General features: G+C 47.3%; 1 protein-coding gene across 1 annotated transcript in view; it reads right to left on the reverse strand.

Annotated features, from left to right (window-relative positions):
- The window catches only part of rnd2 (Rho family GTPase 2), a 56,742-nt gene extending 45,972 nt beyond the window's left edge, over positions 1-10,770 (reverse strand). Inside the window, exons 1-2 of the mRNA XM_056287613.1 lie at positions 10,445-10,770; positions 10,064-10,151 (exon numbers count right to left, since the gene is read on the reverse strand). Of these exons, the coding sequence (XP_056143588.1) occupies positions 10,064-10,151; positions 10,445-10,546 (190 nt within the window). The 5' untranslated portion in view covers positions 10,547-10,770. The remainder of the gene's footprint in view (positions 1-10,063; positions 10,152-10,444) is intronic.
- Between the last annotated feature and the right edge of the window lie 615 nt (positions 10,771-11,385).

Consider the following 11,385-nt stretch of genomic DNA (forward strand, 5'->3'; position numbering starts at 1 on the left):
ATGTACACATCTCCTCCTGTTTCCTCCTTCTGTCCTCTTTCCTACTTATCAGTGAAGTGAGCATTTGGCACCCCTTACATGCCCGGGGACTATCCTCCCCCTTCCCCTTTGCCCCTCCCCCCCACCTTGTAGTCTATTAGCTGAGGCAGCTGCTGGGCTTCTCAGCATCATTGTGCCCCCGAGGTCCTACATCCGCCCCCATCCTGCCTCCGGTAAACTGAGACACAATGGGAGTGGTGACAGGGTCACGATGGCTGAGATTCCCATACACTGACCCGTTCAAGGTTGGGATGGTGATTGAGGGCGTTAGCACTGTTTCTTCACAGCGAAAGGGTTCCTCAGCCCAACCCCAACCTTCTTGTGTGAGGTTTGCATGTTCTCCCCTTGTCTTGTGGGAATTCGCCTTTAGTCCAGTGGTATGCAGGTTAGTTGGATTGGGGCCTCTAAAATGCCTCATGGCTGTGTGTTTCTGGCAGAGGACAGGCATGCTGTCCAGGATAGCGCCCTGCTTTGTACCTAACACCTGCTAGAACACAGCCCCATTCCCCATGACCCTAAATTAGATTAAATTGGGGAATCAATGGAGGAATGAATGAATGAATAGCCCATTCAGACACATAAACCCCAGCATACATCTTTAAACCTACACTTTGCTCTATATCTATCTAATCCAATATTAGACTCTTGCTTCCTTCATTCTTGAAAGGGGGACCAGAAACTCGGAGGTTAGAAATGCAGGCTTGCAATCAGAGGGTCACCATTTTAAGTTCCAGGACCAACTAATACTGTGAAAGTGTCCCTTGAACAAAGCAAAACTCCAGGCTGTTCCAATGGAGATGAATGTGTATGTCCGGGTATTGTCGGGGGAAAAAAAGAAAGTCATTTTATTCGACTTTGTATTCTTACAATGAAATTCATTCTCTGCATTTAACTCATCCTATAGTTGTTTTTTTTCCCCCTAGCCATCAGGACTCTGAATTCCTCCCTATAGTCCCCTCCTCACACACCACTGGCATAAATACCACCATTCACCTAATTGTTATGTGTGATATGTTTAGTTCTGTTAATGTGTAACTGTATTGTTCGTGATAATGTGTGAAGTGTCTGTTGTTGTCCATGTAGGTATCATGCTGCAGAGTTTGTGTATGAAAAACAAATTCCACTGGCCTTGGTCGTGTAGCTAATAAAACAATCTAATCTAATCTAATCTAATATCTAATCTATTGTATAGGAGCAGTGGGCAGCTGCAGTGCTTGGGGACCAACTCCAGTTCTTCTTTCCATTGCCTTGATCAAGGGCACAGACTTTTCTGTCTTTCTCACAGACTCACAGCAGCAGTCCCACATAAACTGCACCCTGTCCACCTGGTGAGGTTTGAGCTTGGTGACCAGGTTCCTGTGCACCTGAACCACTGGCTTCTGGGTCTCTTCATCCTCGTCAAGCACCAGCTTGCAGGTGATAGGACACACCACCTGGGATGACTTTTGTTCAAGCAAAGAAGCGTATGCTAACAGACATGTGTTTTGGAGCGGTCCCTTAGCATTACCGCATATTAATGGTTGTGATGCTAAGGGACCACTCCAAGACACACCATAACATGCATTTTAGGGTATTAATGCATGTTAATACACTAACAAGTTGTTAGGGTTAATACCCTAACATGCATGTCTTTTTGATGGTGGGAGGAAACCGGAGAACCTGGAGGAAACCCACGCAGACACGGGGAGAACATACAAACTCCACACAGAAAGGACCTGGGAAAGCCTGGGGTTCAAACCCAGGACCTTCTTGCTGTAAGGCAACAGCGCTATCCACTGGGCCACCCTGCCACCCTAGTGCCTTTATAGTGTATTCAAGTTCGGTTAATGTTCCCTTGATAAGTAAAGGTAAAAATGAACAATTGTGCAAATCATTGCATTTCTTTAATCAATCTTTTGCTGTTATCTCCTCTTAACGTTTACTCGTCACAGGACTTTGACTTGACAAGGCACTCACATGAAACATGGAATGGGACATAATAGTGAATTGCAATAAAAAAAGAAATGACTGGTGGCGTGTCAGTCTATTCCGTTGCCTAACAACACAGGGATTGCCAGTTCAAATCCCTGTGTTACCTCCAGCTTGTTCAGGCATCCCTACAGACACAATTGGCCGTGTCTGCAGGTGGGAGGCCGGATGTGGATATGTGTCCTGGTCGCTGCACTAGCACCTCTTCTGGACGGTCAGGGCACCTGTTCAGGGGGGAGGGGAATAGCGTGATCCTCCCACTTGCTACGTCCCCCTGGTGAAACTCCTGCCAGGTGAAAGAAGCAGCTGGCGTCTCCACATGTATCGGAGGAGACATGTGGTAGTCTTCAGCCCTCCCCGGATCAGAAGAGGGGGTGGAATAGCGACCAGGGCGGCTTGGAAGAGTGGAGTAATTGGACGGGTAAAATTGGGAGAAAAAGAGCAAATATTTTCAAAACAAAAAAAAGGAAAGGAAAACTTGTGTCCGTAAGGAGAAAAAATTGCTAGTGGGTCTCTGTTGTGACAGTTATTATGACAGTGTTATTACACTTGGCTAGAGGTACAATGTACCAAGGCTTAATGCAGAGCCAGTAATAAGTGTCAATAAGAGCTCATTAAAGGTGCAACCTTAAATACCAGCCCTCCTTACAATTCTGGTCACTTAATGCTTAATCCCAAATAGATAATTGATGCAATTATTCTATCAGCATTCCAAACAAGTGAGAGCATGTTGCATGTAGGCTTGTTCAGCAATGGACATGCTTCTGAGCAGTAAACTGAGAGTACATGATGAGGTGAGATGAAGCCAAGATAGCCAAAAGGATACATCCATCTACTGCAACCCAAGTGCTCATAGGTGAGCTGCAGTAGAGGACTTAGTCTGAAGTAACCATGGTCACCCTCCTTACTACTAGGATAGACCTCATAACACCAGGCAAGTTATATTGATGAGCTCTTGAGACGAGATTCAATTCTGGCTTCCATGGGGTAGCCCTAAAATTGTTAGTTTGTAGGCAGATGGGTTTTTGAGAAATGTTCTTTGTAATAGTCTATGACTCTGATTCAGAGGCCCATTAACTGCAGAGATGGATGTTATTTGCCTGAGCAAGAGATCTGGGTCAGCAGTCTGGACCATGACTCTTCTCAGGACCACTCAGAGGTGCAAGGTCTAGCAAAATATACAGAGCTAGTCCAAATCAACAGAAATACCCTTTATCAAAAAAAAAAAGGGGGGGGGAACTTACATGGCTTCGTCATTTCTCTCATGAGACCGGTCAGTTCAGAATTCCACATTTTGAATAAATACAGTTTAACTGTAGTTCATACAATGTCTAATCTCAGTGGGCTGTAAATTGCTGACATCTGTCTGCCATGTGTAGTCCATCTATCCACAAATACTGTACATCAACCGCTACCACTAGCAGTATTTGCCATTTGACTTCTAATATGTAGAAAGCACTATGCAGATGCCAAGCGCTGAAAGTAATCCATGGGATTATGAGGCGCAGCCTGCCAGTTAGGCTACAGGCTCATCCCAAACCAGCTCAGCTGAGAGCTGAGGAAGGCCACCCCTGTGGAGCACAAGGGGACACCGAAGATATCCCAAACATTCAAAATAGCATTTAAATATTGTCCATTGAGACTGAGGAGCTGTCATAAAGGGCACAGGTTTATTTCCAGATGCCACGAAAATCCAACACAACAGTGACTCAAGTTATGTTACGTTACATTATGTAAAATTGTAAAATTGCATTATTTGTGACCCTCCTCTGACTTCAGCCTTTCTTAGTTCAAATACTTGGAAATAGGTATTCATCATATAAAATACTCCCTAAAATTGGAAATCAGGAATCAGGAACACTTTATTTGTCATTTCATTTCATGTACTTGCGTACATGGAATGAAACGAAATGTCGCGTCCCTCAGCCCACAGCAGTGCAATATTCGAGAACTACAAGAACTACAAGAACACACAAATCCAAACTAAAACATATATCCAAACTAACACATATATTCAAATTGAAAAAAAAATCAATGTCCAAGGGAACGGACACCAGCCAGAATGACTGTCGGAACTGCCAGTCTGAATGGGCTAGCAGTTAGCTTAGCCTGCCCCGCTTCCGCATCCTGTCAGACCACCCTCGGTGTTTCCTCTTCAGGTGCAGCTCCAGGTAGGGCCGTGGTCCCTGGGCTCACCAGACAAGCAGACCAGGCTCCCTCAGCCGATCCAACGCTATCTCTCCAAACCACACTACCATAACACACCTCCCCGCACTCCACATTAAGACACTAAAAACACCAGTCAACGCCAGGCGAGGCCACCACCAGACCACCCTCGGTGTTATTGGAGCTGCCGGTCTGCATGGGCTAGCAGTTATCTTAGCCTGCCCTGCTTCCTTGTCCTGTCTGACCACCCCCAGTGTTACCTGCTCAGGCGCAGCTCCAGGCAAGACCGTGGTCCCTGGGCCCACAGGATGCAGCAGGCCAAGCTCTCCCAGCCGATCCAGCACCAGTTCTCCCAGCCATCAAACGAAGACAAAACTTAGATGTAGATGTGGACAAAGACACTGCATGGACGGTACTGGGTGAGGGCACTGCAAACGTGAATTAGAGCCGCCATCTTCCCACACAAGAAGCACCAGAAGAACTCACATTAATCTAAATGGAGGCGATAGCTATTAAGCCACATTACAATACAATGCATTCATGTGCACATATTTAGTATGGGCTCATTCTATAACAGACATAATGCGAGCAGCTGAATTAGATGTAGTGGGTTGAGGAGGCATTTGTCTGCGTTCCTCTGTAAGGAAATATAATTTTGTTCTATCAAGTCTAGAGGCCAGAAAAAACTCTTCTTCTACATTATTACACAATGCTTGTGCAATCTCCTTTTTTTCTGCTTGCTAATTACATGACCTACTCAGGTGGTTTGCTGCTATATGTGAGCCCGATGTGCACCATCACAACCGGTCTGATGGTTTAGACAGTTACCGCCCTGGGCCCATCCCAGTACCTGCTGTGTTTGTGGAGATTTGGGCTCTGAGCAAATACGAATGCTTGTGAACAGCAGCTCACAAGATGTTCTCACCCGCCTTTCAGGATGCTGACGAAAAAATAAACAAGGAATATTTGTAGTCTGTGGTTAAATAAATGTTTGCCGTTTCCGTGAGTACAGTCTTGAACTGCAGAGTCTTACAATGAAATTATTTGCACAGAGAGAAATTACTAAAAAAAAACAAAAAACAAAACAAAAGGTTTTAATGTTTTTCGTGTAAGGGTTAAATGTGAAAAATAGAGTCATAGTAGGGAATCAGTGTGGGCAACAAAAAAAAGGGGGGGGCAATTGCTGCAGCCGTTCAAAAATCTCATAATCCTACATCATCTCCTGTGATCGGCCCAGCCGCTGCTCACATCACATCTGTCAGGGCTCCGTGAGTGAGCCGCAGCTTCAGCAACAGGCAGGTTAAAGGCAGGGGATGGAGAGATGGTCGGTTGGTTTTACTTCATCTCTGTGTTGAGGTTGTAAAAAGCAGTGACTCTGTATTAAAGATTAATCAAACGTAACGTGTCAGGGATTGAAGGATCCTCTGAACCGGTGTTTACACAGGCCTGTGGACGCCCGCCGGTCCACTGCACCGAGAATGTGGAGCAGGAAGAGCACATGGACACCAGGAATGCTGAGAGTCATTGTTTCTCTGTGTGATTGTGTGTGTGTGGGGGGGGTGGATGTGTGTTTTAGAGAGAGAGAGCAAGAGAGAGAGAGAGAGCGAAAGAGAGGCCAACAAAGACACACAACTAGTTTAACTGACCACCAACCAACAGACAGAAAAAAAGACATGCACCAAAAATGATGAGGGGGAAGGCCAATACAGACAGACAGACAGACAGACAGACAGACAGACAGACAGACAGACAGACAGACAGAAACAGACAGACAGACAGGTCATGATTGTGAGACAGTACTAGCTGTGAAATGAATGGCTGGTAGCATGTCTGCAGTATTACCCGGAGCATTTCTAAAACTAATAACAATCTCACCCATAGCCAGGAGGACACGTGTGTGTTCATTGTGAGAGTTGACTGACATATAATAACCTGTCCCACAACAGGACTAAACAGAAAAGGAGCCTCTCACCATCCTTGTGATTTGTAATTGAATTTAAGAATCTCTTCAGAGCACATTCCAGTACGACAAACCACCTTTTTGCTTTTTAGGGCAGTTTACAAGCAGACAAGAGAAGCAGAACAGAAAGGGACGTGACCGGAGAGCTGGAGGAGCAGGGGGGACAGCAGACTGTCAGGACTAAGACGTTGTAAGAAACAGTCCTCCGTCCTGTCGGCGGGGTAATAAGCTAGGGCCAAGGTTGGAGCAAATCTTTTTCAAGCAGCACTGCCATATTGGGAAGAGACAAACAGCATCAGTGTCTCCATATGAACCGCCTGGCTGGCTGCTGGCGTGCAGGGGCGCGGTCCTGCTGGATGCCCCACGTTATCTCAGGTACGGCCCACTTACAGTCACCGCTGAAAAACACTTCCCCTTTTCTTTTTTTTTTGGGGGGGGGGGGGTCACCAATTGTATCCGGCCAATTACCCCACTCTTCTGAGCTCTCCCGGTCCATCCCCTCTGCTGATCCGGGGAGGGATGCAGACTACTACATGCCCCCTCCGATACATGTGGAGTCCCCAGCCGCTTCTATCACCTGACAGTGAGGAGTTTCACCAGGGGGACGTAGCGCGTGGGAAGATCATGCTATTCCCCCCTGTTCCCCCTCCCCACGAACAGGCGGCCCGACCGACCAGAGGAGGCGTTAGTGCAGCGACCAGGACACATACCTGTAGTGATATAATGCCATGTATATCCACTGGAACTACACTAGGTGTTATGTACTACCCGGACTGTTATTATGGTTACACCGCTACCATGTATGGTTATTACGTCTGCCTACTGAGCCGCGGTTAAACCTGAGTTCTGTAACCCGGTGTGGTCATTGATCCTCGACCAATACTACCCCAAGTATTACTTCAATACCCACTCCCGGCTTACCACCCGCAGACATGGCCAATTGTGTCTGTAGGGACGCCCGACCAAGCCGGAGGTAACACAGGGACTCGAACCGCCGATCCCCGTGTTGGTACGCAACGGAAATAGACCGCTACACTACCCGGACGCCCCACGCTACCTCTTTTCAAACACCCGCACAGAAAGTCAGACATGCGCATGCTCACTTTTTTTCCTCCCCTCATTAGAATTCCATTCGATCAGTTCCTAATTGACTTAATTCTCCAGATGGTCCAAAGCTGAATGCAGGACAGCATACAAAGCAGAGCTGCATGTTGCCCTCTGGTCCCTGAGAGCCATGAGGCAACTGTGTATTTGTTAATGCTCATTAAAATAAACATCCCATTCATTCAGACCTGCAACACACACACACACACACACACACACACACACACACACACACACACACACACACACACACACACACACACACAAACACACACTAAAGCTCAGTTATGCCCTCAATTAGAGAAACACCTCACCTCTGTTCTGGCTCAACCAGGAGGGACTAGACCTTCTGGAAGAGAATCGATGAGCCTAAGCTAATCAATGGTATCCTGCCACACTGCAACAATGAATGCCGGGAGAATTGCTAATGGCAGCATAGTACATCTATCACACTAGAGAGCTGTGATTGAAGCTGGGAATGAGTTGCTAAACTAGTCTCAACTCAGGTAACCATCAGTAAGGTTGTGTAAATGAAGGTAGCCCACAGGAAGCGGACATCACGAGCAAGTCCAAAGTCAAAAGCGAGAGATCCTTCGGGGTATAAGATGAGGATGCTGAGTGCTGTCATTGCTTACATCAGCATCTTTACATAAACAACCAGCGGCTGGGGTGGAGCAGACACTCGACCGTTGGCAGTAAATTGCTGCCGGGATACATGAGCAAGGCAGACAGAGGAAAAAAGAAGGTAAGGGAGAGTTAAGGGAGATTTTAAAAAAAAGATGCCGCCGAGAAGAAACATTAGGCTTTTGGATTTAGATGGCAGTTTTCCATTTAAATGTGAGCCAATGCCAACAGAAAATAGCAACATCTGTGTTTGTCATGTATGAACGAATAATAGCATGGGAAAGTTGTCATACACTCGGGCACATACTATGTTTACCACACACACACACACACACACACACACACACACACACACACACACACACACACACACGCAGTTGCCCCATGGGCAGGGTGGTGCCATGTTTGCAGAGGGGGCGGGGGATTTTGGCTGCAGATAAAGGACCAACATTGCCTGGGGTAGTTTTGGGGTTAAGAGATGGACAGAAGCAAAACACTCCCACAGCGAAATTCGGCCCTCGTAGCGAAGAGATAAGAAAGTTTCATGCTGTGGCTCCGAGCTTCTGAGGACCCCGACCCCTGACTGACAAGCTCAAGTGGATTTACTCTCAGGGTCACCATAAGGTCCAGGAGAAAACAACACACTTTGGCCAAGTGACCATAAAACATCAAAATAGCCCGGCAGTCTTGCAGATAATACTTTTAGGTATGGGGATGTTTATGTCAAAAGCAGGAATTCCTCTTTGGAAAGCGTCCTACTGCGACCCCAGGGCCATAGATCTGAATGATGAGATGGACATACTGGATGGCTGGCCAGCTATCGCTATGGTCAGATAAACAACTACCGCCACTGGCTAGAAATATGAAGGGAGCAGTAAACTCGTTCATTCTGACAAGCATAGGATGAAAGTAGAGCATGGCATTCTACATAGATGAACGTTGCCCAAGTAAAGAGAAGCTAGTCCCAAGGATGCTACTTCTGGTCTCCATCCATTATCCAAACTGCTTATCCTGCTCAGGGTCACGGGGATGCTGGAGCCTAGCTCAGCAATCACTGGGCGGCAGGCGGGAAACACCCTGGACAGGCAGTCAGACCATCACAGGGCCGACAGACAGACAGACAGACAGACAGACAGACAGACACACACACACACACACACACACACACACACACACACACACACACACACACACACACACACACACATTCACCAATGAAGCGAATTCAGGGGGCAGCCGGGAATCCGCCGAAGCCGGTACACAAACCCGGGTCGTCCGCACCACGGGCGACTGCGCTAACCAGTCAACTAAAGGTCCGACCCGTTAGCCAAGAGCTAGCGAGGCTAGTCATCCGTGGTCGTTACATCCGGTCTGATATCCAAAATTGCTTTTCCAGCAAGAAGCACAGCTATGTTCCTAAATCTTTTCATGCTACGCAACCATGGTAAAGCGATGAAAGAGAGGGAGCTGGTCCCCTTACCAGAGGAGTATGTATCTAAGCCACAAGGTAGATGTTATTATAGGAAATAACAGTCAAATTACAAGTGAAACTGAGATGCTCTTTTTAGGGATGTTACATGTTCAGGTTTCTCGTCAAGACATTTTGAACTCAATGAGACTATCTTAATAAATGACGAGTATACTGTAGGGACATCTCATCTGATTTAGCCTCCATTTCCCCAGTCGCCTGACCCTGGACAGGATCATGGGAACAGCCGTCCAGCCACGCACGCACGCACACATGCACACGCACAGAGAGAGAGAGAGAGAGAGAGAGAGAGAGAGAGAGAGAGAGAGAGAGAGAGAGAGAGAGAGAGAGAGAGAGAGAGAGAGAGAGAGAGAGAGAGAGAGAGAGAGAGAGAGAGAGAGAGAGAGAGAGAGAGAGAGAGAGAGCATCAGGAATGCAGACAGTGTGCTCAGAGACATGGACGGCCCCGGGGTTTCCAACAAAGACAACAATCATAAATAGCAGTTGCCCTCAGCAAAACTATGTCCATCATAAGTTGGCAAGGTCAAAACCATTTGTCAACGAGATGACTTGGTGGAGAAGTTTTAGAGGGGAAGATCAGTACAACCCTCCCACGGGGGCAGGCAGCAGCCAGGATGTCCACTACAGCTGTGCATGAAGGGCATTGATTTGACATCAGCCGTACAGAGATGCGGATCACGCAGAGATGAGGATCAGAGAGCAAAGTGTCTTACCTGACGTGTCCCACATATTCAGCTCGATCCGCTGCTTGTCTATTTCAAAACTGGCTGTGTAGTTTTCAAAGACAGTGGGCACATAGTTCTGTAAAGGGAAGCAATATGGGTTTGCTCAGTGAAGGCGTTGGGTTAAAATGGCTCGCGATTAAAGGGTCACTGGTGTTACAGGAATACAGTGATGGCGGTGATGTGTCTGAAACACTGCACTGTCATCCAGTTTAAAGGCAAGCGGGATGCTTGACCTGATAAAAATGTCCGAGTTTAACCCCGAGTTAATTGGTTGGTGCCTATCAGAAAAGGCTTTCAGACAGTTCTCAAACTCTTGGGTCACTGAAAAGATTCTTGGTCACGACTTCTGCGTCGCAGCGGGACACCTACCTCCGGATAACAGTCCTTCGCGAAAACGTGCAACAGCGCAGTTTTCCCACATTGCGTGTCCCCGACCACCACGATCTTACAGCGGCTGCCTTGACTGTCCATGTCGTCCCTCAGAATCGGTGTTTCACGCGGAGGCAGGTATCGCTTACCATCCGGTAAGCGGTGACGTTTGAGGGCAAATGTAATGAGAGGAGAAAAAAAAAACCAAAAAAAAAAAAGGAAGAAAGAAAAGGCATGCAGCGCTAGTGGCTATGATCACGTCCGGCTGTCCTCACTGGTCCGACACGCAGCGCTCCGTTCCCACGGTCACGGCACCGCCGGCTGAGTGAAGCAGCCCAGCCTGCCCAGCGCAACCCTCCCTGAAACTCCGCCAGGCTACTTTCCCTGGCCACGCCCCCCCCCCCCCCCCCCATCAACACAACGTGCCCACAGAGTCAGGAGCACACTATGTGTTAGCCCGTGTTGGCACATACTCTGTATTGCATTTGAGCTTATTTAGCATATTCCTAGAGGTTATATGTGCACATGTGCAGTAGTTTTGATTTACTTCGAATTGTCTTGCAAGGGAGAAAAGTCATACCGACTTTAAGACTGACATGAGAGCAGTACGGATTTAAATTTTACGATCAGATGTAAACTGTGGACAGCATCGACCGCAACGACTCACACCCAAAACCAACCTCTGCATACAGTGCATGTGTCTTATAACATCGGTAAACTGCAGCAGCATCATGTCTAATGTACAATGGCTGGACGGCTGTTGAGACAGGACAGGATGACTCCTGTTCCTCTGTTCAGAGATTTCAGTTATATGCTCATTTACACCTCTTTCTGTGTGTATCCATGCTGTAAGTGCAGATGTGATCTTGCAACAGCCTGTAAGGCAGGAATAAGGGACATGTAAAGGAGCTATTAAATTCAATAGAGGCCTGTGTTTATCT

The sequence above is a fragment of the Lampris incognitus genome, chromosome 10, assembly GCF_029633865.1.
Source record: "Lampris incognitus isolate fLamInc1 chromosome 10, fLamInc1.hap2, whole genome shotgun sequence".
In the NCBI taxonomy this organism is placed as follows: domain Eukaryota; kingdom Metazoa; phylum Chordata; class Actinopteri; order Lampriformes; family Lampridae; genus Lampris; species Lampris incognitus.